The 27,438-nt window shown below is 44.1% G+C and overlaps 1 protein-coding gene and 1 long non-coding RNA gene across 3 annotated transcripts in view; one reads left to right on the top strand and one right to left on the bottom strand.

The window, feature by feature from the left end:
* Positions 1 to 5: 5 nt before the first annotated feature.
* LOC139164565 (uncharacterized) lies at positions 6 to 12,162 on the top strand. The gene is made up of 2 exons (XR_011558639.1): positions 6 to 2,349; positions 10,720 to 12,162. It is a non-coding gene; the product is annotated as an uncharacterized lncRNA (long non-coding RNA).
* The window catches only part of LOC139164558 (hydroxymethylglutaryl-CoA synthase, mitochondrial-like), a 99,853-nt gene continuing 80,881 nt past the window's right edge, over positions 8,467 to 27,438 (bottom strand). For both annotated transcript variants that reach the window (XM_070746861.1, XM_070746862.1), the window contains 2 exons: positions 9,679 to 9,804; positions 8,467 to 8,789 (listed from right to left, as the gene is read on the bottom strand). In XM_070746861.1, coding sequence (XP_070602962.1) covers positions 8,683 to 8,789; positions 9,679 to 9,804 — 233 coding nt within the window. In that variant the 3' untranslated portion in view covers positions 8,467 to 8,682. The remainder of the gene's footprint in view (positions 8,790 to 9,678; positions 9,805 to 27,438) is intronic.

The raw sequence follows: 27,438 nt of genomic DNA, 5'->3' as shown, positions 1-27,438 counted from the left end.
CATTAGCTATTTCATCTTGTGTAATTTCTACATTTAACATTTGTTTCTCTTCCTCATTCACTTTTTTCCAACATTAATGACTCCAACATTCACCTGTTCTTCTTTATAAAGATCTTCGTAATAATTCCTCATTATTTTCTCAAACTGATCTTTACCACATCTCACCTTCCCACTGGAGTCCCATAATGCCATTATACAGGATTTTTCCTTTCTCTTCTTTAAATATCTTACCATTTGTTTCATTGATTTCATCCCCCATCCCATAATCCTTTGCCTGACTGCCATTCTCATTTTATTCCACTGTAACTCATCGAACATTTTTAATTGTTTCTTCTTTAATTTCTTTAATTTCAATATGGTATTCCACTCCCTTCTTCTTGTATCAAATCTATTTCTCTTATCTTAGCCTGCCCTTTTCTCCCCCATCTTTTTCTAATATCCGCTTCCAAGCTTATGCAATGTCCCCTCATAACTGCCTTACATGCATCCCAAACAATTGATTGCTTAGTCTGGCCTGCATCATTTATTCTAAAGTACTCACGTAATTCCATTAGCAATTTAAGTTTATCTTGTTCATTTGCGGTCACTATCATATTATATTTTCATGTTCTATAATTCATTTCCTGGCCCATTGTAACCACTGTTATTAGTGGAGCATGATCTGACAGCCAAATGCTTTTAATTTCAGATGTTTTAACTTGCACATTCCCCATTTTATTCATTAATATATAATCAATACAACTGAATGTATTATGTCTTGCAGAATAAAACGTGCCTCTATTCGGGAGATCCCGGTGAAGGTCAACCATATTAAGTCTATTTAAATGCAATGATCTTCTATTTGCCATTCCCATTGTTAATTGTATATTGAAATCCCCAGCCAAAAACACTGAGCCTTCCCCAAAATTATCTAATTTCTTCTTTGTATTCAATATTAATTGTTTCATATTAATATTTGATGCATAAATTGCTACCAACATTATTTTTGTTGATTAATTTTCCCTTTAACAAATACCCATCCACCATCTCTATCTTTTTGTACTGCCGCCACTTCTATAGGAACTCTTTGATTAATAAGGAATGCTTCTCCTCTACTATTTTGATTTCCTCTTGATTCATAAATCCATTTCCAATTATTATCTGTTATAAGTTTATCCTTTTTTTGATGTCATTTATGTGTTTCTGTTAAAACCATAATATCCAACCTATTATCCCTAGCCATCCTCAAAACCCTATGACGTTTCAAATTTGATCCCAATCCATCACTTTTAAAGTCATAATAGACCACTCACCCATTGCATATAATTATGTTCCCTTTACCCTCTTGCAATATTCCTAGTTTACCTACATTCTTATATACCCTATTCACACCCCTACCAAGTGCCTTCCACCCTGGTCCCTCCCCCACTTTATTGGGAAGGACGACAAGTTAAATACTTTTCCTTCCATGAAGGCACTTATTTGACTACACCTCCCACAACCGGCTCCCTTAACATTTTTTTTTAAAAAAAGTCTCCCCTCCACACTTCTCCCCTCAATTCCCCCCCTTAAAATTCAACTGTCCTTATTATACTTATAATAAGTTCATCCCCACCCCCAACAAGGGGGAGGGAGATTAACCTAACAATTGCAAAAACAAACAAAATGGAAGGAGAGAAAAAACAAAGAATACAGACTAAGAAAGAGGGAGTCATTGAAAATGCTTCATTTCGGCAGTTTCTTCACATGTGAATGTCTTGGTTTTCATTCTTAAAGTGGCTACTTGACTTTCAAACTCTTAAGCTGGCATTCTCTTTCCTGCTCTTCTAAATGAATTTGTAAAGGGTCTTCCGGGGTGCCTCTTCCGTTCGAAGAATCTGTTGTAATATCAGCTCCTCCTCCTGCTGGGCTGGTTTCACCACCTTCTTCAAATGCAATCCCCAGTTTTTGCAACATTTCCAGGCCTTCTTTAAATGATCGAGCTCTAAAAGACCGGTCTTCCTTAAAAATCAGAACTGTTGGGAACCCCCCAAGAAAACTTTACTCCGTTTTGAAACAGGATGCTTGTAATTGGTCTAAGGGCAGCCCTCTCAAGGAGAGTCTGTCTGGAGAGATCTCTCAGGACTCTTATTTCACTTTCTCCATATTTTAAATCAGCCAGGCTTTGGAGATGTCTGTACAGTTTCTCAGCTTTGCATTCATTTGAAAAGACAACAACTATATCTCTCTGTTGCATGTCTCTGGGGCCATAGGTCCAGTGGGCTCGTTCAATATCACATGGATTAAAATCAGCTTGACAAGATCTAAGCCACACCTGAATGGCCTCAGTTAAATTCACACCATCTCCAAACTGCTTGAAACCACAAAAACGTAAGTTATGTCTCCTCTGGCGATCTTCTAAATTTGCTATTCTAAAGTTTAGTTGTTTTGAAATCTCATTGTTTTTCCTGGCCTGATTCTCCATCTCCCTTTCAACCAATGTTCCCTCTAATTTTTTTCCGGTGTGGGCAGAAAAGTATAGTGTCTGAGCGACAGTCCCTTTGGGACTGGGCGGCATAGAAAAATAAATAAATAAATAAATAAGAAAAAAAAACCTTCTTTTTTTATTAAAAGAAATTAATAATAAAACAAAACCAAAATCTATTACTATCATTATCTTCTCTTTTTCCATACCTGTCTCCTCCCCCCTTGTGTGTGTGTGTGTGTGTGTGTGTGTGTGTGTGTGTGTGAACTCTTGAACCATTTCCAATTAGAGGTGAGCTATTAGAAATGATTCAAGAGTTCTCACACACACACACACAGACAAATGGCTGGGTTTTTTTTTCTCTGTTATTATTTGGGTGCTTTTTACCATATGCTTTAAATCAAGAGTCATTTCTCTCTCTTTCTCTCTCCCCCTCTTTCTCTCTCTCTCTTTCTCTCTCTCTCTTTCTCTCTCTCTATTGCTTTCTTTCTCTCTCACTCTTTGTTTCTATCTCTCTTGCTTTCTTTCGCTTCTCTCTCTTGCTATCTCTCCCCCCTTTCATCTCTCTCTCTCTCTCTCTCTTGTTTTCTTTCTCTCTCTCTCTCTTTCTCTCTCTCTATTGCTTTCTTTCTCTCTCACTCTTTGTTTCTATCTCTCTTGCTTTCTTTCGCTTCTCTCTCTTGCTATCTCTCCCCCCTTTCATCTCTCTCTCTCTTTCTCTCTTGTTTTCTTTCTCTCTCTCTATTGCTTTCTTTCTCTTCTCTCTCTTGCTATCTCTCTCTCCCCCCCTTTCTCTCTTTCTCTCAGCAGCGGCATTGGGCAGTAGCCGTGGGGCGGCGGCAGGGTGATCAGCTGTGAGACGGAGCTCCGGAACGGAGGCACCGACGGCAAGGGGGCTGCGAGAGCGCTTTCTCTGAGCGCTTCGGGAACACCTGCCCTGCCTCTACTGCAGCCCCCTTGCTGAAAGTCTGGGACGAAAGCGCTCCCAGCGAAGGGGCTGCGAGAGGGGCGGGGCGGGCATTCTCGAAGCCTGCGGAGAAAGCCCTCTCTCGCTTCCCCCTGGCTGGCAGCGCTTTCGTCCCCGCAGCTGCCACCGCCGCGGGAGAAGTCGTGCCCCAAGGCAGGAGGCAGCGGAGGAGGAGAGGGGGCAGATCGGGTGGGTGAGGGGCAGGGCCAAGAAGCCAGGGGCGCGTTTGGCCGGAGGCACCGTGGGGAGGCAGGGGCGGCTGCGGCTCCCTTTCCTCCTACTGCAGCACCTCCCTGCCCCTCCCCACGGGCTGGCAGGGGGATGGGGAGCACGCGCCCATGGAAAAGGGTGCACGGGGGGTATTTTGGGGCACACGCACACACACACAGCTTACGGGGAACGGTGCTTTCAACTGCTTGCATTTTCTCTTTTTGCTCTTGTGTATCCTTTTTAAAATCTTTTACAATCTCCCAATACACCTTCCAGGGCTTTAAATCTCTGTTCCATCATAGTAAACATTTGTAACAGTTTGTCTATCTTTCCTTCCATGTCCGGATTATCCCCTCTTTGGGCCATATTCCCTTTGTCTGTTACTCACTGTTTTTCAATTCCAGAATCCAGCAACATCCAGTATCCTCTTGCTTTTCCAAGCTTTCTCCTAACCTCTCCTTGTTCTCCTTTAATCCCTCTCTCCTCCTATCCAACCTTTGAGGGGTTATGCAGAATTTTTTAGGGTTTCTATCATCTTTTCAAAACATTTTCAGGGAGCCTCCTGTGCTTGCATCTAAAGTCTTTGGTGATGCATATGTAATCCTGCTATAGTTTATTTGGATTCTTAGCCAAGACTTAGGCTTTGTCTTCCTACAACCAATACATCTCGCCGTTCCACTGTTCCAAATGGAGTTGCGCGTGCATCTCCATCGCCACCTGCCATGTGTGTGCGTGCACATGCCGTGCATGTGAGATTTGGATTCTGAGCATGTGCAGAAGCCAAATCTCACCGCCCCAGCCAGCAGCGACAGCACCTACTGCTAGGTGGGGCCAGAGAGTGCAGTGCTAGTGCTTATTCGGCGGGTGTGGGGCACCTCTGCCGCTGCTGGGGCCATTTGGAGAGGAGACTCGAGCTGCCTGGCGCGTTTCCTGGCTCAGGTAGGAGACGCACCTGCTGCCCCACTGTAGCCAGAGTGAGACCAGGGTGGTTTGAGCAGGCAGAGCACCAGGCACGTCTCCTAGCTGAGGGAGCGCAAGAAGCAGCTCAGAGAGGTGGCCGCCGCCCACTATGCCCACCCGCCAGGCCCACCATGGAGCATTTTATACTGCTGGCCTCTGCGGTGTCAGCTGTCAGTTCCAGCCCGGAGACGCCAGCAGTAAAAAATACTCCAGGGCGGGCCTGGCAGGTGGGTGTGGCAAGCAGCGGTCACCTCTCCAAACTGTTTCTCGAGCTGGCTCAGCCAGGAGACGCGCCTGCTGCCCCACTGCAACCAGAGTGGGACCGGGGCTGCTCGAGTAGGCAGAGAACTGGGTGTGTCTCCTTGCTAAGCAAGTGCAAGAAGCAGTTTGGAGAGGTGGCCGCTGCCTGCCACACCCACCCACCAGGCCCGTCCTGGAGCATCTTTTACTGCTGGCTTCTGCGGTGGCGGCAGCTGTCAGTTCCAGCCCAGAGCTGCCAGCAGGATAAAATGCTCCAGGGTGTGCCTGGCAGGTGGGCATGGTGGGTGGCAGCCACCTTTCCAAGCTGCTTCTCGAGCTGGCTTGGCCAGGAGTTGCGCCTGCCACCACAACCAGAAGTGGGACCAGGTCAGCTCGAGCAGGCAGACTACTGGGTGCATCTCCTAGCTGAACCAGCGTAAGAAGCAGCTCAGAGAGGTGGCCACCAGCAGAAAAAATGCTCCAGGGTGGGCCTGGAGGTGTGTGGCAGGCAGTGGCCACCTCTCCCAGCCGCGTCTTGCCCTGGCTCAGCTAGGAGATGTGCCCGATGCTCTGCCTGCTCGAGCCCCATGGCTGCCGGGAAAGGCACTCTGTTTAGTCCTGTGGAGAAGCTGCCGCGCAGGAACCCAGCACCATGGCTGTTGGCAAAGGCGCCCCGTTTAGTCCCAGATTTCTTCCTTCTGGCAGCTCCCCCGTGGGACTAAATGGAACACCTTTGCCGGCAGTCACGGAGCTGGATTCCTGCGTGGCAGTGGTGGCAGTCCATCCCACCCAGGAGCTGCCAGCGGGAACAAATCCTTTTCTTCCTGTAGGATTTCTTCCCGCTGGTAGTTCCCAGACGGAAAGGCTTTGGCCATGACTCTGTGCATGCCTCCCGCCCTCGCGCCCCCTCCCGACCATTCCAGTAGGACTGTGAATGGCAGCCCCTTACTGTATAAGCCTATTTATTTTCAAGCCTACTTATTTTCTTTAAACCGACATGTGTACAATATATTTTCTATTGTTATGAATGAGATGGAGGGTAGGCTGAGAAGCAATGATATGTTAGGGCAGGGATGTCTGCAGCCTGGATTCAGCCCATGGGATGTTTAGATCTATCCAGGGGCCACCCTGGAAACAGTGAAGGTCCTGCCAATGAAAACATTTTCAGCCATAACGCCCTCTTTCAGCCCTCTCCCCGAAGAAATGAAGCCATGACGGCCTCCTATCCTCTGCCAGTCAAAGCTGAGCTCAAGGGCCATTTATGCCCCGCCCTCTCCGAGGTCCATTTTCCCTGGCAGAGGGCTGAAGGAGGCCATTGCAGCCGAAAATGGAGCTCGGGGGGGGGGGCCCAAAGAGAGAAAAGAAGGAAAAAGAAGGAAAGGGGAAGGAAGAGGGAAGGAAGGAAGGGAAATTATAATGAGAGGGAAGGAAAGTCTGAGGGAATTTCTGCCTTAGACTTGGCCACCTGCAACCCTGATGCCTTTTGCCATTCCCTTGTCTCCTCCTGACAATCTCCCATTCTATCACTGAGGATGCTTTGGTTATAAAGCCGGGTGGCCTTGCATGGAGAGTGAGTGGGCCTCTCTCTGACCCACAGCCTTGGCCCTCCCGCACACACACCATGAGCAACGTGGCCAAGGAGAGTGAGAACAGTGCAGCCGGGAATACCTTGGTGAAGCAGAGTTGGATTGGGTTGCACTGTGAAGTCCTGGTGCCCTGAGAACTCGAGGACTGGCCTGAATGCTTGCCCTCTGCTGCCTAGGTTGTGACAAACTGTGCAACCATCCTGGGGTCCTCTGTGTGGCCTAAGAGGGATGGCAAGGCAGCTCTGAATGACAAGGGTTTGGCCCACCCTAGCCTTGCCTTCTTCTGGAGACAATGAATCCCCCCAACCTCAGATGCCTCCAACATGAGTGACGTCAAGTTGACCATGCACCCCCCGACCATGCCCCAAGCCCCACCCACAATCAAACACAACCCTGATGTGGCCCTCAATGAAATTGAGTTTTACATTCCTACTTTAGGAAGTCATTCTTAAGTTCTTGGGATAGCCAATGCAATATATTTTTCTCAATATTTAATTCCTTCCTCTCCTATAATGGCAATTTTTGAGTATAACTAAGCTGCTTGTAGAAACAATTTCAAAGATACTCAATTACAGCTAGTCCTCACCTCACAACCATTCATTTAGTGACTGTTCAAAGTTATAACAACCCTTAAAATAGTAACTTATGACCATTTTTTATATGATCATTGCAGCAACCCCATGGTCATGTTATCAAAATTCAAATGTTTGCCAATTGGCATATATTTATGACAATTGCAGTCTCCCAAGGGCATGTGGTGACCTGACAAACCCAGTTAATGAGGAAGCCAGATTCAGTTAACTTAACAACTGCAGTGATTTAACTGTGCCAAGAAAGGTTGCAAAATTGAAGAAAACTCGCTCACTCCTGCTTAGCTACAGAAATGTTGGGCTCAATTGGGATCATAAGTCGAGGGCTACCTGCATTTGCAACATTTTTCTTCATCTTTTGTTTTGGTATCAGTTAGGATAGAAAGGATTTAAATTCAGGCAATGTGGGAATTTTATTTTCTGATTTGATATTATTCTTTATTACTAGTGTTGGGCGAACCCAACAAAGTTCTGGTTCGGGTTTGGCACCCAATTTTTTAAAAAAAGTTCGGGTTTGGCAGAGCACCAGGAAGCGCTGCCGCCCAGCTGTCACCTTCCAGAACAACCAGGGCGCTTCCCAGCGCTCACCCGAACCTGAACTTTTGCCGAACTTCTGAGTTAAGCATTCAGGAGACCACTGAGAAGTGCCCCGGCTGTTTCTGAAGGTGACAGCTGGGCGGCGGTGCTTCTCAGAACAGCTGGGGAGCTGTCGGCCGGTTGGGAGGCGCAAAAGGAGGTGGGAACCCCCCAGGGGGATTCCAGGGGTGGAGCTTTGATGTCACGGAGATGTCCTTCCTGGAGTCCCCATTTCAGCTGGCCAGGAAGGACATCTCAGTGACATCAAAGTTCCACCCCTGGAATCCCCTCGTGGGATTCCCCACCTCCTTTTGTGCCTCCCAACTGGCCGACAGCTCCCCGGCTGTTTCGGAAGGTGACAGCTGGGCGGGGGTGCTTCCCAGCGTTCTCCGTAGCCTGAACCCGAACTTTTGCCAAACTTCTAAGTTCAGCATTCAGGAGAGCGCCGGGAAGTGCCGCCGGCCAGCTGTCACCTTCAGAAACAGCCGGGGCGCTTCTCGGTGGTCTCCCGAATGCTGAACTCAGAAGTTCGGCAAAAGTTCGGGTTCGGGTTTGGGCTCCGGAGAATGACGGGAAGCACCCCAGCTGTTCCAGAAGGTGACAGCGGGGCAGTGGCGCTTCCTGGCACTCTCCCAAACCTGAACCCGAACCCGAACTTTTGCCGAATTTTTGCAAAAGTTTGGGTTCGGGTTCAGTATACCGAACCGCGTAAAGTTTGGTACGAACCCGAATTTTGCGGGTTCGGTTCGCCTAAAAATATTTATTACACATATCTATGAAGAACGAACCATTCAACCTTTGTTTATGAACCTATTTTGCTCCCCAGCTGAACAACACACACCCATAACAGCTTGAAAGAACCATATTGGCATATTCCTCTTCCAGCTACAAAAGTATAATAATTATGTGCTTTATTTTAAATGTTTCTCCACAGCAAGATATGTAGACAGGCAATGACCAAACGATAACAAAATTCTCATTTCCATAAGTATTTTCATTTTTTCTTTTTGCCTAATAAATGGCAACTGAGCCTTTCATCTGCACATTTCCTTTCTAAGACCTAGGGTTCTGACTTACCAGAAAAAACATATTAATGACAACTCTATACTGCTAAACTAGTTTTCGTGCATATTTCCTGCGGTTTTTCTCATCCACTTGCTCCAAATACCAGGTTCCTGGGAAAAGGTCATCCTTGGATCCATGTGGAATGTGATCAACTATGGGAAGATAGAGTAACATGAATCAATATGAATCAAAATCAATATGAAGAGTTAGTGTTGATACATACACTTTTTGTCAAAGTAATGCTCACTTATCTTCCTATGTGAATTTACAATGCATTAAAGAGACAGGAGAACATTATCAAAATTATGATTTCTCTTCAAAGGTCCAGAAGAGATTCCTATTATTCAGCTCAGGAATATGTAGTATTTATTCTGGCCCTACTTAGCAACAGTAGAGGCCAGAGGCTAAGAAACAAGGAAGAGTAGAAATGTTTGCAATTCGTGGTATAACATGGGCATGGGCATAGGATGTTATGACATGGGAAATCAACAAGATCAAGGCAATTCCCAAATTATCATGCAGTGTAAGGTTCTTATAGAACAGAGATGTCCTCGACAAAGAATTTCAGTAACCTATTATGTCAGCATCAAGTTGAATAGATATGAAGATGTAAGAAAAAAAATATCCACGATTCCTCCACTATGATTTCCGTTAGTAGAGAAGGGAGGGGAAAAAAATCTCCCTCAGGCTTTCAAGGTTCTGCTGAGTTCCAGTTTCTTTCAGGACTGATCTACCTCAAAGGGTCAATAATTTATTTAGCTTTTTAGCCACACCTTCTGATTGTAGGGAGGCGAAGAACCATTTTTGTGATGCTATTATAAAAATAATAATGATTGAATGAATTTCTTAAGCATCTTGAAGTATTAAGGTACCATTTTGCCCTTTCACTCTCCTCAATGTCAAAAATGGCCCCAAATTTTGAAAGCCAACCATTGGGGAAGGGAGCAGTCTCCACAGATTGTAACTTTTCTCATGAATATTTTGAGGATGGACAGATGACACTGGTGTATACAAAGCAAATCTATATTTTCTTGAGCTCACCTGAATTATGAGTATCCTCCCTGACTTTCAGGATCTCATTGAACTTTTCAGGAGAAACACATTTCCGGGAGCCTAAGCGTGTCTCTAAATCTGAAAGACTGGATACCAGTTTCTCCAGATGAGAGCCTGAAATAAAAAGTCAGATACTTTTCAGCGAGGAAGCTGGTGCTATCTTGAGACACAACAGCTTCTAACTCAGTGTTTTTCAACTTTGAGATGGTTGAATTTCGGCTCCCAGAAGTCCTCAGCTGGAGTTGAAATTCACTCATCTTAAAATTGCTAAGGTTGAGAAATGATGATGTAATCCTTTTGCACAGAGTATGAATTAACAAGTTTGTGTTAGTATGAGGTAAAATGTTTAAGAACTGTAAAATTACCTAAAAGGTCACTTTTGTGCAGGGGTGGGCTGCACATTCTTTAACAACCTCCTTGCCGAAAATGTGAGTGTGTGTACATACCCACTTCATGAGCATGCGCTACACAGGTGCACTTTCTCACTTACATGCAACATTTAAAACAAGGCTTTTTTGATAGCCAGTGATAGTAGAATGGTAAGCCAAGGACCATAGGAAATTGAATAGGTTCTTCGTGGTGTTCGATGGTTAAGGTAAGTGGTTGGGTCTGGAATTTGATTGGTCCGGACAAGAGAACTCGCCCCTCAATGGTTTCAACAATAATAGGTGCGACGGGGCATAATGGTATGGCATGAGAACGAGCAAAGGTCTCATCCATCAAGTTGGTGTTAGCTCCAGAATCCACTAAGGCAACAGCAGGGAGGGTTTTGGGTGGGTTTTCTAAGTTCACCCTAGTGGCTAAGGTCAGGTGTCTTGACGGTCTCGGTTCCTCTGTCTTATCATTGTCATTTGGTTTGGTGCCTGCCCAGCCTAAGGTTTGCTTTAGGCTGGGCTCTGGTCATTTCCAGGCAAGGTAGACTGCACCTGAAACATGGGCGTAGTGTCAGAGAAAGCAGAAGAGATTACCACTTTCTAACTCGAATTCTGATCAAAGAAAATATAACCTATCGTTGGCTTATCCCACAAGGTCTTTCTCTGACATGGCGCTCTACAAGATACAAATTGGAAAATGTAGAACAAGCTATGTACTTTTTTGAAAATAGTGGCATCAGCCGCCGGGACCATGCAAACCAGCAACAAGTGGTTGAACAACAACTAGTTCAACAACAACCAGGGGAAAAACCAACAACTCAGCAAGAAGAAGATCTGGGGGCTACTGCTCAGGTAATAGAGCAGGACCAAGGTGCCAGAAGAGTTCAACCTCAGCGAGAAACCAAAAAACCTACTAAATGATAACAAGTAAAGATTTAAAAATCTTTTCTGTAAACGTCAATGGACTTAATGAACCAAGGAAAAGGAAACAAATTTTTTCTAAAATTAGAAATCAAAATGCTCAAATTACAATATTACAAGAAGTGCATATTAAAAAAAATAACCAAAAATTACTGTTGAATCCAAAAATTGGAAAAATGTATGCTGCATTAGCAGATCAAAAAAAAAGAGGTGTAGTGATGTATGTTGAGAACTCTATAAATTCCAAACAAATATTTAAGGATAATGAGGGTAGAATATTGATTGTACAAGTTGATATTGAACCTAGACCTTTAGCTGTTGTCTCCATTTATGCTCCAAATGAAGATCAAATGACATTTTATAAAAATTTGCATCAAACAATAATAGACCTAGCTATTGATAATGTATTAATAATAGGTGATTTTAATGCCATCGCGAATAGACAATTAGACCACTCAGGAAGGGGAGGTAACAATAAAAGGAAAAGAAACAAAAAGACAAGTAGGAATTTGCTACCTAGTACTTTTCAAAAAATGAAAGGGGAATTATTGTTAAATGATATTTGGAGGGAAAGATACCTCCACAAGAGACAATATACTTTTTACTCTAACCCCCACAAAATATGGACAAGAATAGACATGGTATGGGCACCAAAAACGGTGGCAGAACAAATAAGGGATGTAGAGATAGATGCTAACACGTGGGCCGATCACAATCCAATAGTGGTTTCTATGAGAATGAATAACAAACAGAATAATTGGCGGATGAATAGAAATATATCTAATGATAAGAAATATAAGGATTGGATCGAAAAGGAATTAAAAATATTTTTTGAAATTAACAAAAATTCAGAAACTACCCCACAGAACTTATGGGATACAGCTAAAGCTTATATAAGAGGATTAACAATATCTTATACTGCAAAACATAACAAGGAAAATAAATTAAAATATACACAATTAATAAATGAATTGAAACAATTAGAGTTTTTATCACAGCAACATATTAAGAACAGAGACTTAAAAACAGAAATAAATGTAATTAAGCATAAAATTAGAATTATAGAACAAAATAAATAACTGAAAAAATTAAGAGAGCAAAGCAACACTACTTTGAACATGCAAATAAACCAGGCAGATGGTTAGCATATAAACTTAGAAAACAGCGTCAATCAAAATTAATTAAAAAACTAGAAGACAAAGATGGTACAATAAAATATGATACAGAAGGAAAGGCAGATATTGTGTATAATTTTTATAAAGATCTATATGCCAAAGATAATGTTAGTGAAGATGAAGTTTTTAACTATTTACAAGCTTCAAAATTACCACAAATAACAGAAGACCAACAGGCCACCATGGACGGACCAATAACAATGGAAGAACTCCTAACAACAATTAAAAAACAGAAAAGCAACAAGGCCACAGGCCCAGACGCCATACCGGCAGAATGGTATAAGATAGAAAATGAAACAATAAGAAGCCATATGTTAGAAACTTTCAATCTATGTAGACTTGAGGGTAAAATTCCTAAATCTTGGTCAGAATCACTGACAACTTTAATACATAAACAGGGCACAGACCCAGAAAAAATTAAAAACTATAGGCCCATATCATTATTAAATGTAGATTATAAGATATTTATTGCCATTTATGCAGACAGACTTAAAAGAGTTATAAATGGAATAATACACCAAGACCAAAATGGGTTTCTACCAGGGAGACAAATTAAAAATAATCTTAGAACAGTAATAAATACATTAGAGTATTATGAACAATATCCAGGCAAGACAGCATCTTTAATGTTTCTAGACGCTCAAAAGGCCTTTGATAACGTCAATTGGATATTCATAAAAATGCAACTAAATAAAATGAGATTTGGCCCAAAATTTGTTAACTTAATAGATACTATATATTCAAAACAAACAACTAACATAATATTGAACAACAATCAATTACCAACACTTGATATAAATAAGGGAGTTCGTCAAGGTTGCCCTATATCACCATTGTTATTTATCATGATTCTTGAAACTCTATTAATTAAAATAAGAGCGGATCCTAAAATAAAAGGTTTAACTGTAGGAGATGAAACTTATAAAGTTCAAGCATTTGCAGATGATTTAACCTTCATAATTGAAGAACCGATAATAACAGTTCCTACTTTATTGCAAGCTATTGAACAATATGGAAAGGTAGCAGGTTTAAAGATAAACAAAAGCAAAACACATTTTCTGACTAAAAATATGAACAAAATACAAGAAACTAAACTAGAAAGCATCTCTGGAATAAAGACTGTAAAAAAAGTAAAATACTTAGGAATAAATTTAACAGCGAAAACAATAACATTAAAAAATGATAATTATATAAAATTATTAACAGAAATTAAAAAAGATTTAGCAATGTGGAATAATCTGAAAATATCATTCTTAGGAAGAATCGCAACAATTAAGATGAATATTTTACCTAAGGTTTTATTTCTCTTCCAGGTAATTCCAATAAATCCAGGGGGAATTTTTTTCAAAACTTTAACAAACCTAGTTAAAAAATTTATATGGCAAGGGAAAAAAGCAAGGATAAAAATGAACTGCTTAGAAGATATCAAAGAAAGAGGAGGATTTGGCCTTCCAAATTGGAAATTATACTATCAGGCTGCCGCATTAACATGGCTCAGAGAGTGGATAACTCTAGAGAACAAAAGAATACTTAACTTAGAAGGACATGATCTTATGCTTGGATGGCACGCATTTGTATGGTACGATAAGGAAAAAAATCATTCATATTTTAAAAGGCATACATTAAGGAAGTATCTACTAGAAGTTTGGAAAGACATAAAGAAAAATCACTTTTTAACTATCCCAGAATGGCTAGCTCCCCTAGAAGCAATAATGCATCCAAAGTCTATAAAAGACAAGAAAATAACTTATAGATATAAAGAATTATTAAATGACCAGATGAAGCTAAAATCTAGGATTAAATTACAAGAAGAAGGGATAATAATAGACTGGTGGCATTATGCTCAGATTCGATCTAGATACCAGAAGGATAAAACTCTTTATATTTTCAATAAAAGTAAGAATCTTTTAAGCAATTTAATTACTATTAATTCAATAAAAATGATAGGGAAAATATATAAATTTCTCATCGCTCATAAAAATATAGAGTTGACTTTAAAAGATACTATGATAAGATGGTGTAGAAATATTGGTAAGGAAATAGACATAGATACATGGGAGAAAGTTTGGATTAATAACTGGAAAATGACCAAATCAGTTTCATTAAAAGAAAACCAAATCAAAATGTTTTACAGATGGCATCTCCCACCAAATAGGATAGCAAAAATGTTTCCCAAAACATCCCCATTATGCTGGAAATGTAAGAAGGATATAGGAACCTATTACCATCAATGGTGGACATGTGGTAAAGCTAAAATATATTGGAAGATGATAGAGAAAATATTAAAAGAAATAATAAAACAAGATATAGATAATACCCCGGAATTTTACTTATTAGGAGTTACCAATCAGACCTACAAGAAAGAAATTCTTTATTTAATTATACACATATTAACCGCGGCTAGAATAATATATGCGCAAAATTGGAAAGGGGAGGAAATCCCCAAGGAAGAAGAAGTTATAGCTAAAATATTAGATTGCGCTGAAATGGACATGATGACAAGAAGATTAAATGATCAAGAAGATACTAAATTTTATGAAACATGGAACAATGTTTATAAATGGATAGATAAGAAAAAATAAGATATACACATTTATTTCTATTTAATTTTTTGTATTTGTTTTTACCTAGGTGATAACAATATTAATACTAGTTTAAATGCATTTGGTTTTTTTATGATTATGACATAGTAGTTTATGTATAACTATAAGTAACATATCAAGAATTTTGATGTATAATAGTTGAAATTAGTTTGAATGTTTTGTTTGATGAATATGGCATTCTACTATAGTAATTAAGATTACATTAAAGGTATTTTTTGATGACTATGTTATACTAACTTTACCTAATATTTACATTGTATTCAAGATTTGTAAAACCTTAACTCAAATTTACTAAACCTTTTAACATTTAACATATACTCAATTATGTATTCTTTTTTTTTGTATCTGAATGTATACTTTCAAAAGAAGCGGGGGAAATACACCCCCACTTTATGTTTAGTGTTTGTATGTGTGTCTGTTTATTTTATGAAAATTAATAAAAAAATTGAAAAAAAAAAAGAAACATGGGCGTAGTGTTTGAGACTGGAGTGGATGGAGTGAGACATCTTCTCTGAGGGCAAGTAATTATCATGTGTCCAGCCTCTCCACAATACATGCATAGGCCTTCCGCTCGCCGTTTGGCTCTCTCAGCTTCACTCAGGCGAGGTCTGGCCGTACCGAGATCCATTGGTTCCTCTCAAGCGATGACTGCTGGTTGGTTTCCCGTGTCTGTTGGTATCTGGAAGGGACGTCTTGGCACGGAGTTGAAACTGTTGTTTTGAAATCTTTGGCGTGGAGCTGGCAGTGGTCTGGTTCTCTCTCTAAACTGGTTTTCGTATCTGGCGGCACGGTCCTGGGCAGATGAGAATTTAGTCTCGATGGTCAAACAGGTCTCATAGAGTTCATTTAATGTGTTAGGTGTTGGTTGGTGTGTCATCTCATGCACAATTCTGGGTTTCAGGCCATCTTGGAACAGTTCCATAAGGGCTTGCTCATTCCAATTCAGGGGTGTGACTAGTTTTTGGAAGTTGGAGATATATTCCAATATGGTCTTATTGCCCATGTGCAATTTGCGTAACTGAGTGATAGCGTTTTGTACAGGCATGGGGTCTTGAAATTCTTGTTCAAACCTCTGGCGAAAAGCAGCATAATTTTGCAGGATTGGATCCTGGCCTGCTAAAAAGGGCATTGCCCACTCAAATGCAGCACCTTTACACAGACTTATTATGAAAGATACTTTCATAGCATCCCTAGCAAAGTCCTTAGGAGATGAATTGAAAAAGTTCTGACATTCTTGTAGAAATACATCAAGTTTATCTCTTGTCCCTGCAAAAATGAATGGCTTAGCTAAGTAAATCTTTGGCCTTGGTTGAATGATTACTTGTGGTTGCAGGGGGGGTTGTGCCTTGATTTTATAATGCGATGATTTGCGCCTGTAGAGTAGTTACCATTTGTGTTAACAGTTGAACATCATTAGCTAAATTGGCCAGCCTGATCTTTATTCTCTTCCTTCCATATTCAAAATACACTTCATACTAGCACATTTCTTGTTCTCCCATTATCTCTCCTAATTACATTCCTTTTGCATTCCTCCCAGCCTCCTCTGTTCACCAAGATTTATGTATTCACAGCATGATTCAAAAACAGCAGAAATGACTATAAAATAACACAGAATGAGTTTGCTTGCTTGGGAGCTGAACGGGAACACCTTCCATTTTTGTTCTACAACATTGAAACTTCACCCTTCTTCCCCACTGACCCCCTGATGTACCAAATACATCACTCCAGTATTTAACCCATTCCTCCCCTTAATATCTTCTTCCAAACACTTGTTCCTTACGTTTTTGGACCCTTCTGAATTTAGGATTGACCCAGCGAACATCTGATTCTTCCTCGCTAGATTCTGGACTCATAGCAACATCCTGTGGCTGGCCTCCCACCTGTTCTACTACCCCAGGCCCACCACTAATTCATAAACACTATCTGTATCAGAGTCCTCAAGTTCTTCATCATCCTCCAACTGACCAGGAGTAGGTACAAAACAGCCCACACTTCCCAACGCCCATATTTATCACAAACTCATTAACATAATTATCCCTTGAACAGGTGTGCTCACTTATCTTCTGAGATGCCTGTGCAACTGTTCCCTTCTTGCCACAAGCCTGTGCACATGGGCATCCACAAGTGGGTCCTCCTCTGATTCTGCACCCATCGCCCTGTCTGTTTTCTCTCCCCCACTGTTTGCCTCTCATTGTGAGCCAGCTTCACTGTCTGATTCCACTGGCAACAAAACAGGTCTCTGATAAACCGAGGATTCCCATAAATCAACATCAAAATTCCCCACTGCAGGAGCTGGCTCAGAGCCAACCACAACACCATCCTCCATGGAAGGTCCCTCCCCTGAATCCTGTGCAAAGGACAGGGCTTGTTCAGAAACTCTACATGAAAATCCCGAATGAGCTCAGGTGCATCCACCAGGGGGGGCCTCCACCCAAGAACAATTATCCGGGTTTACTTCGGTCCAATCTTCCACCCATCGTGAATCCCAAATGGCATGGATAGGGGTGTCAGGCAGATGATCCCAAGCACAGGGTGCCAATGGGCCTGATACACCAGGACGGAGCGGGCAGTCAGGACTAAAAGGAACCAATAGGGAGAGATGAAACACCGTGTGGATCCTCATGTAGGCAAGCAGGGACAGACGATAGGCCACAGGGTTGACGACCTGCTCCACAAGGAAAAGACCCATGAACCATGGATCCAACTTCCAACAGCGCGACTCCGATGAAATGCACTTTGTGGAAAGCCACACCTGGTCTCCGACAGCCAATGGGGCAACGTCATGACGGGAACAGTCAGCATACCTCTTATAGTCTTCCATGGCTTTGTTGAGGTATCTTTTCACCATTTCGTGCACTGTCTGTAGTTCAGACAGGAACTCCTCCACAGCCAGGACTGGGGAATCTGACACCACCCGGTCCGGGAGGCCATGGAGCTGGAAAACGTGTTGTATAAACAACTGAGTGGTGATCTGAACCATGGGCACTTGGCGACAGGGGATAAAATCTGTCATCTTTGTCAACATGTCCACCACCACCATCACCATGATGGATCTCGAAGACAAAGGCAGATGGGTCACAAAGTCCATGGAAACAGCCCTCCATGGCCTCTCAGGCATCGGCAAAGGCTGCAACAACACGGGCAGGGCTCCTGTGGTGGACCTGGCCAGATGGCAATGCTCGCAAGTGTTCACATATGATTGCACATTGTCGTGAAGCTGGGGCCACCAAAACGTTCACAACACCAGTTCCAAAATCTTGAACAGCCCAAAATGATCAGCAACAGGAGTACCATGGCACTGGGACATGATCAGGCCACAAAGTGGCCCTGCCGGAATGTACAGCTGCCTGCAGTACCGGAGCAGACCATCCAAAAATGTCCATGGAGAATTGGGCCTGATCTCCTGCACCCGCTGGGCCACAAAACTGTCCCCCTTCTGCACCTCCTGAATGCATTGATGCAAATATATGGGGTCATGCGTGGCTGGCAGCCAGTGCTTCCGCGGGCAAAATTGTTTGCAATGGGGCCTGTTCCTTGGGGTGAAGAAACTCTGGTTTTCGGGATAGAGCATCCGCTCAAGGGTTCTGGTAACTCAGTGTATAACAGATCCGAAAGTTGAACCGTGCAAAGAAAAATAACCAATGTATCTGCCATTGGTTGAACTTTTGGGCCATTTGCAGGAACTCCAGGTTCCGATGATCTGTCCGGACCTCCATCTGGTGACGAGCTCCTTCGAGATGGTGCCTCCACGTCTCGAAGGCAGACTTGACAGCCAACAACTCCTTCTCCTAGATTGTATAATTCCGTTCAGAGGGCGTGAGTTTGCGGGAGTGGTAGGTGCATGGGAACAGAGTACTGCCATCCGGATGGGCCTGGAGAAGTATAGCTCCAACGTTGACATTGGAAGCGTCGGTCTCCACGACAAACTGCCAATGCAGGTTTGGGTGCTACAGAAGTGGTTCCTTCATGAACGCTTCTTTGAGGGCCATGAACGCCTGCTGTTCAGCCTTACCCCACTGAAACAGCACTTGTTTCTGCAAAAGTCGGGTAAGGGGCGCGGTCAGGGTAGCGAAACCCTGGATAAATGTGCGATAGTAATTTGCAAAACCCAACAGTCTCTGCACATCCTTCATTTGCTGTGGGGGTTGCCATGTTTTTAGAGATGACACCTTGCCTGGGTCCATGGCTATGCCCCCTAAAGAAATGACATGCCCCAGGAATTCTATGGTTGTATGAAAAAACTGGCACTTCTCCAACTTGGCATACAACTGTTGCTCACGTAAGCATTGCAGGAACCAGCGCAGATGATACAGATGACTGGACTATGAGAATATATCAGAATTTTGTCGAGATAAATAACTACAAGATGATCTAACATATCGTGAAAAACATCATTCATCAGATGCTGGAAGACCACCGGGTGACGTAGAACTGGAGGACCTCCTCGTGAGTCCCGATAACCATATGCAAGGGTGGGTTCTGGAACCGGATGGGCCCGGGAAGCAGAACTCTCCCATCAATGGTCTCAACAGTTAATGGTGGATTAATGAGACACAATGGCAGGGAATGTCGCTGGGCAAAGGCCTTGCCCAAAAAGTTTGTGGTGGCCCCCAAATCCACAAGGGCACGAGCCGCAAGATACCAGGTACGTCGTTCTACAAGGAGTTGTACTTCAAGTGTTAAGTGTTGGTATAACCTGGGGTCATTAGCCAAAGAGTCCAAAGAGGGCTGAATACCGGCCCAACCTAGCATTGTCACCAGACTGGGCTCCCCTCGTTTCTCAACAGTGGCTCTGGCTGAGCTGCAACAGTCACGGGAGCTGGCACTGGTGAGGCAGGAGCTGTGATCGTAATAGGTGGTGCAGGATCGGGAGCTGGCACTGAGGTAGTTGGGACGGTGGCGGCTGCCATGCTCTATCACTTGCAAGGACAGGAATTAGCAAAATGGCTCCCCCCGCAGTAATAACAGAGGTCCACCATGTGCCGATGAGCCCTTTCCACAGTGGACACATGGGATCTGGTGAAACACAAATCCATCGGTTCCTCACGAGCCTCTGGAACCAAGTGATCTGCTGAATGTGGAGGCAGGGCTGGCACAAAACATTGGGGGGCAGGAATCGGGCATGTGGAGCAGGCACAGGGATGGTGTCAGGAATGTGGGGGGGAGGTCCGCGCAGCCCGATGCACCTCTAGGGACAGCAGCCTGGCTTCAATGCCCAAACAGTGCTTCTCCAGTCCGTCCAGGGTGCGAGGAAGGGCCTCATGAACTAACTCGTCCAACATGGCCTCAGACAAGCCTTCCTGGAAGGCCTCCAGCAACATGGCCTCGTTCCATTGCAGCTGAGTGCTGAGGCCACGAAAGTCACTCATGTATTCAGCCAGTGGGCGCGAGCCTTGCTTAAGCTGTTTCAACACCCTCACGGCTGCCTGCTTCTGCACCGGGTCTGCATACTGCCGCTGCAGCTGGTTACAAAAAGTGGCGTAGTCTTGCAGCAGCGGATTATCACAGTCCAGCAATGGTGACACCCACGCTGCAGCTGGGCTGGCCAGCAAGCTGCAGAGGAAAGCCACCTTCTCTGTGTCCATGGGAAAGTTCACAAGCTGGGCATTTATAAACAACTGCACCTGGCTGAGGAAGACAGGAAACTGACAGCGGTCTCCCTAAAACTTCTCCGGTTTCCGGTTCCGGTGGGGCAACAAGAAGGAGGGAGGGAACTACTACTCCACCAGACCATGGCGAAAAACATCAAAATATAGGAAATTTCTTGTATTTAACTCAGTGGTCTTTTCGTAATCCAGAAGGTGAGCACTCTCTGCTTAAGAAGATCCTGAGCCCTTGCTGCTCTGTAGCGTTTTTGTTCACTTTTCGCCATGGAGAAATTGCAGACGAGTCAGCTGGGGCTTGGAAAATAGCAGCCGCTAGTTGAATAGAGCCGCCTGTCCCCTGCTGCCTTTTGCACCCATATTAAAACCAATCCAGAACCCCCAACGCCGAGCTGATCCCCCGGGAACCTTGATGCCATGAGGATTCCCCCGAACCCAGCTACCTACCAAGAGCCCCGATGCACAGCTGACTGCCCGGAGCACCAGACACCAGAGGATTCCCCCTGAGCCTCGTGAGCCCTCAGCGACCCCCCCAAGCCCCAACGCCCAGCTGACTCTGCCGGGAGTGTCAGAAGCAAGGAGGACTCCCCCAGCTTCTGGAGCCATCTGCGACCTCCCCCAAAGCCCCGACAAACGCCCGAAGCCAGGAGGACTCTCCCGAGCCTCCGGAGCCATCTGCGACCTCCCCTGAAGCCCCGATGCCCAGCTGACTCTTCCGGGAGCGCCAGAAGCAAGGAGGACTCCCCCGAGCTTCCGGAGCCATCTGCGACCTCCCCCGAAGCCCTGACAAGTGCCTGAAGCCCCAACTCCCAGCTGACTCTTCCGGGAGTGCCAGACACCAGGAGGACTACCTCGAGCCTCCGGAGCTCTCAGTGACACCCCCCCCATGAAGCCCCAATGCCCAGCTGACTGCCGGGAGCACCAGATGCCAGGAGGACTTCCCCAAGCCTCTGGAGCCCACAGCAACCTCCCCCTGAAGCCCCGACGCCCAGCTGACTCTGCCAGGAGCGCCAGAAGCCAGGACGACTCCCCTGAGCCTCCGGAGCCATCTGCGACCTCCCCCGAAGCCCCGACGAGTGCCTGAACCCCCGACTCCCAGCTGACTCTGCCGGGAGTGCCAGACGCCAGGAGGACTACCTCGAGCCTCCGGAGCCCTCAGTGACCCCCCCATGAAGCCCCAATGCCCAGCTGACTGCCGGGAGAACCAGATGCCAGGAGGACTTCCCCAAGCCTCTGGAGCCCACAGCAACCTCCCCCTGAAGCCCCGACGCCCAGCTGACTCTGCCAGGAGCGCCAGAAGCCAGGACAACTCCCCTGAGCCTCCGGAGCCCTCAGTGACCCCCCCACAAAGCCCCGATGCCCAACTGACTGCCCTCAGAGACCTCCCCCCAACTGCCAGGAGCACCAGATGCCAGGAGGACTCCCTTAAGCCGACACCAAGCGACCACCCGACACCAAGCGCCCCCCCAACCAAGCTACACATATAAACGTCCCCCTAGAGGAAGCGTGAGGGGAAAAAAGGAATAGAAAAGAAACAAGCAACAAATAACAACTAATTCAAGACAACTAACAGCAAATACGCCAACAAAAACATAAACATAACAAAAAGCACAATAATAACGCATTAATAGCACCCATCTGGACACCACCAGTCACAACTGGACACTGAACCCCAACCTGTCTAGTACACTAAAAGCAAAACTGCCATCACTGCATTCTCCCTCACCCACCCAGCAACTTATCACACACATGAAGAATGACACACACGCACACGAAGAAGACACACCAACCATATACATGGGAGACAAACCCCCCATAAGCAAAGATGAAGATGGAACCGACTCCATAGTGAACTGTAGACTGTGCTCTCAAACCTCCAAAACTTTACCTGCAACAAGTGCATACTAATCCAATTACTTGAAGAAAAAATTGAAAACTTAGAGGAAAACCTAAGAACCTTGAAACACCAACATCAAAATGAGGAAGACCAACACACTTCCAACAAAACCAACAACCCAGTCAAGCAAAGCCGAACCTACTCCCCCAACATAGTAAACGACTGGACACACATAACCCAAAGAAGAAAAAACAAACCAAATACAAAACCTCTACCAAACCCAACCCACTTCCTCCCTACCCCACTGCCTACAAGCAACAAGTATTCAGTACTTCTGGCAGAAGAAAATCAGCAATCACCTGACAAGGAACCAACAACAACCAAACACAACAAAACACCACCAAATGCCTCCACAACGAAAGCCAACCCCACCCTCCCCAACCCAACCAAAAAGAAAAGAAGAGTGCTGGTAATTGGTGACTCAATTCTCAGGGGAACTGAACCTGCCATCTGCAGACCAGACAATCAATCCAGAGAGGTATGCTGCCTTCTTGGAGCCAAAATCTCTGACATAACGCAAAACCTTACCAAAATATTAAAGCCCTCTGACTACTACCCCCTACTGATGATCCATGCGGGAAGAAATGACACAGGAAAAGACATGAACCAAATAATGAAAGACTACGACCACTTGGGCAACACAGCCAAAAGGATAGGTGCACAAGTTGTTTTTTCTTCCATTCTACCCACAAGAGGACGACACCCGGCCAGGGAACACAAAATCCCACAAATAAACTATTGGCTAAGGAGATGGTGTCGCCAAAAGAACTTTGGTTTTCTTGACCATGGCATGCAATATCTCCAAGAAGGGCTTTTAGCAAGAGACGGGCTACACCTCACTAGGGCTGGGAAGAACCTCCTAGGTAATCGACTAGCCCAACTTATCAGGAGGGCTTTAAACTAGACCTGAGAGGGGAGGGTTACCAAACTAAAAGATTGAATAATGAACAAAACAAGGAAGGGGAACAAGTCAAGCCTACAAATAAATCAGAGGATACAAAATGCACACCCAGAATCAGACACAAACACCTAAAATGCCTGTACACAAATGCACAAAGCCTAGGCAACAAACAGGACGAACTGGAATTACTAATATTCGAGGGGCAATATGATCTAATTGGAATTACAGAAACCTGGTGGAACGAAACACATGACTGGAACACGCAGATAAAGGGCTACAATCTCTTCAAGAAAAACAGGTTAAACAAGAAAGGAGGAGGAGTTGCACTTTACATAAAAGACCAGTACACTGCCACAGAACTATATCCAACCAAAGAAGATAACCCCTAGAAATCATATGGGTTAGAATAAAATAAAACAAGTGCAACACTACAATTGGAGTATACTACAGACCACCAAACCAAACAGACACAATGGACAACCTCTTTACAAGCCAACTAACAGAAATGTGCAATAAGTACAGCACAACAATAATGGGAGACTTCAACTACCTCGACATTAACTGGAAAACAAACTCAGCACCAAGTGGAAAGTCTGATAGATTTCTCACCATCCTCACTGATAACTTTCTAACCCAAAAAGTGGAAGCAGGAACCAGAGGGACTGCAATACTCGACCTAATAATAACAAACAGGGAAGAAATGATAGAGGGAATTGAAGAAAAAGGGACACTGGGTGAGAGTGACCGTGTCATCCTCAAATACAACATATTACATACACCAACTGCTATACCCAACACCACTAGAATCCCAGACTTCAGAAAAGTGGACTTTAACAAGCACAGAGCAAACCTGGAAAAAAAACCCTGGAAGGAACTTCTAAAGGGTAAAACCACACAGGAAGCCTGGGAGGCCCTAAAAAACAGTATCATAGATGCCCAAAACAATACAATCCCCATGAAAAAGAAAAACATGAAAACCAAAATGAAACCAGCTTGGTTAAACAAAGAACTCGCAGACAACATAAAAGAAAAAAGAGCCAAATACAAAAAATTGAAAGAAGGACTCATAACCAAAGCGGAATATCAGCAAACAGCCAAAACCTGCAAAGAAAAAATAAAAACAGCAAAGGCCCAACACGAACAATACCTTGAAACAAAAGTCAAAGACAACAAAAATGTTTCTTCCAGCACATAAACAATAAGAAGAAAATCAAGGAAACAATCACTACACTAAAAAATGAAGACGGTAATGAAATCACAGACAACAGAGACAAAGCACAGCTGCTCAACACCTACTTTGCATCAGTGTTCACACAAAATGAGACCACCTACCAACCAACCTGCAAGTCTGCAACAAATAGCCCAAGAACTGAACTCAACATAGACAAAAACACAATAAGGGACTACTTGTGGGAGCTCAATGAGTACAAATCACCAGGGCCAGACGGACTTCACCCCAGAGTCCTAAAAGAACTGGCAGACACCATCGCGGAACCACTTCTCATCTATCAAAAATCCTGGACCACTGGAGACCTTCAAGAAGACTGGAAACGATCTGATGTAGTCCCCATCCACAAAAAAGGTAAAAAGACTGATCCAGGCAACTACAGAACAATCAGTCTGACTTCTATACCTGGAAAAATACTGGAGAAAATAATTAAAAAACAACTTTGCCACTACCTAGAAACAAACAACATTATATCCAATAGCCAGCACAGGTTTGTCAGAAACAAATCATGCCAAACCAACCTCATATCATTTTTCAACACCATAACCAAATCAGTGGACCAACACAATGCAGTAGATCTCATATACTTGGACTTCAGCAAGGCTTTTGATAAAGCTGACCACAATCTCCTAATCCACAAATTAGAAAAAATGGGGAAGGTTACAACAAATGCAGATGGATAAACAGTTGGCTGTCCAACTGTACACAGCGAGTTGTCCTCAACGGTTCCAAATCCACATGGAAGAAGGTAGGCAGTGGGGTACCACAGGGTTCCATCCTGGGCCCTGTACTCTTCAATATTTTCATTAATGACCTGGACGTGGGAGTAGAAGGGGAACTAATCAAATTCACAGACGACACCAAGCTGGCAGGGGTAGCCAACACCCTAGAGGACAGGCTCAAAATACAGAAAGATCTAGACAGATTAACACTATGGGCCCACACTAACAACATGATGTTCAACGTCGACAAGAGCAAAGTCCTTCACCTTGGTAAAAAAAAACCTAGACTCACATACAGCCTGGGAGAAACCCCACTTAGCAGCAGTAACTGCGAAAGAGATCTTGGAGTCTTGGTGGATAATCAACTAAACATGAGCCAGCAATGTGCAGCAGCGGCCAAAAAAGCCAACACCATCCTAAGCTGCATCGACAGAGGGATATACTCCAAGACCAGGGAAGTATTAATACCACTCTACTACACCCTGGTCAGACCACATCTGGAGTATTGCATCCAGTTCTGGTCACCACACTTCAAAAGAGACATTGAAACTCTGGAGAAGGTGCAGAAAAGAGCAACCAAAATGATTAGGGGACTTGAAACCAAGACTTACGAAGAGAGACTGCGGGAACTGGGCATGGATAGCCTAGAGAAAAGGAGGGGCAGAGGGGACATGATAGCTGTATACAGGTATGTGAGGGGTTGCCACAGAAAGGAGGGGGCCACTCTATTCTCCAGAGCACCAGAGGGCCAAACGAGGAGCAACGGCTGGAAGCTGACCAAGGAGAGATTCAATCTAGAAGTAAGGAAGAACTTCCTGACGGTCAGAGCGATCAACCATTGGAACAACCTGCCTGCGGAGGTTGTGAACTCCCCAACTCTGGACACTTTCAAGAGAAGATTGGACTGCCACTTGGCTGGGGTGCTTTAGGATTCCTGCTCAGGCATGGGGTTGGACTTGATGACCTGCATGGTCCCTTTCAACTCTAACAATAAATAAATAAAATAAATGAATAAATAAATAAATAGCCACAAAGCACTTCCTACATGGCATAGGCTGTGGAGCTTGAACAACCTGCTGAACCAGCAGGGCTGGCTGCTGAGCTAATTGAGCCATCTGATTCTGAAGGTCAGCCACCATCTGAGTCAGGACCTGAATTTCCTGACGTAAAACCTCAAATACAGCCTGAATCTCTGCCATGCTTTCAGCAGCAGGAGTCCAAACAAACACAGGAGAAACAAACAGTAACAGCCCACAAAACGTGGTCAGTGTGTGTTTGATAGGTGGGTGCTTATTCTGTTATGCTGGGCTATTGGCAATTAGCCCCCAGTGAGTTCGGAATAAGTTTCAAACACACACAGTCAAAAAGGAATTAAGCAAATTTATATAACAGTCTTGAAAACACAAGCTCCAAGACGAGTCAAATTACTGTCACTCGAAAGTATCTTCCCTGACTTTCAGGATCTCATTCAACTTTTCAGGAGAAACACATTTCCAGGAGCCTAAGCATGTCTCTAAATCTGAAAGACTGCATACCAGTTTCTCCAGAGGAGAGTCTGAAATAAAAAGTCAGATACTTTTCAGTGAGGAAACTGGTGCTATCTTGAAACACAACAGCTTCATGCTCACTACACATTAGTTAGCCAATTTTGAATCCATCTGGAGGTGTTGCTGTCCATCCCACATTTTTCTAGCTTATTTAGTAGTAGGTTATGGTCTACTTTGTCAAAAGCTTTACTGAAGTCCAAATAAACTACATCGACAGCATTCCCCTGGTCCGCTAGTTTTGTCGCTTTGTCAAATAATGCTATAAGATTAGTCTGGCATGATCTGTTTTTAACAAATCCAGATGTTGGCTTTTGGTTTTTATTTTGTTTGCTTATAGGTGTTCTTTGACTTGATTATCTTTTCCAAAATCTTCCCTGGTATTGAAGACCAGCTGATAGGTCCGTAGTTTCTTGGATCTGTTTTTTTCCCTTTCTTGAAGATGGGAAATACATCAGCTCTTTTGATACCTCTGGAAATTCCCTGATGCTCCAGGATCTTTGAAAGACATAGTTCAGTGGTTCTGTGATCTCATCTGCCAGTTCCTTCAGAACCTTGGGGTATAATCCATCTGGTCCTGGTGATTTGAATTTGTGTAGGCAGACAGGTGTTCCCTTACCATTTTCTTCCCTATTTTAACTTCTGTTCCTAGTATGTTTTTTGTGATGCTGTTTTTGATAGGTTGGGCTGTTTTTGCAAAAAATGCATTGAGTAGCTCTGCTTTCTCCCTGCTGCTTGTCACCTTCTTGCTGTTTTCTCCCTGCAATGGACTAATTGTTT

The sequence above is a fragment of the Erythrolamprus reginae genome, chromosome 3 (assembly GCF_031021105.1).
Source record: "Erythrolamprus reginae isolate rEryReg1 chromosome 3, rEryReg1.hap1, whole genome shotgun sequence".
Classification (NCBI taxonomy): domain Eukaryota; kingdom Metazoa; phylum Chordata; class Lepidosauria; order Squamata; family Dipsadidae; genus Erythrolamprus; species Erythrolamprus reginae.
The sequence above is the reverse complement of the archived record's forward strand: the minus strand, read 5'-3'. Positions and strand labels throughout refer to the sequence as shown.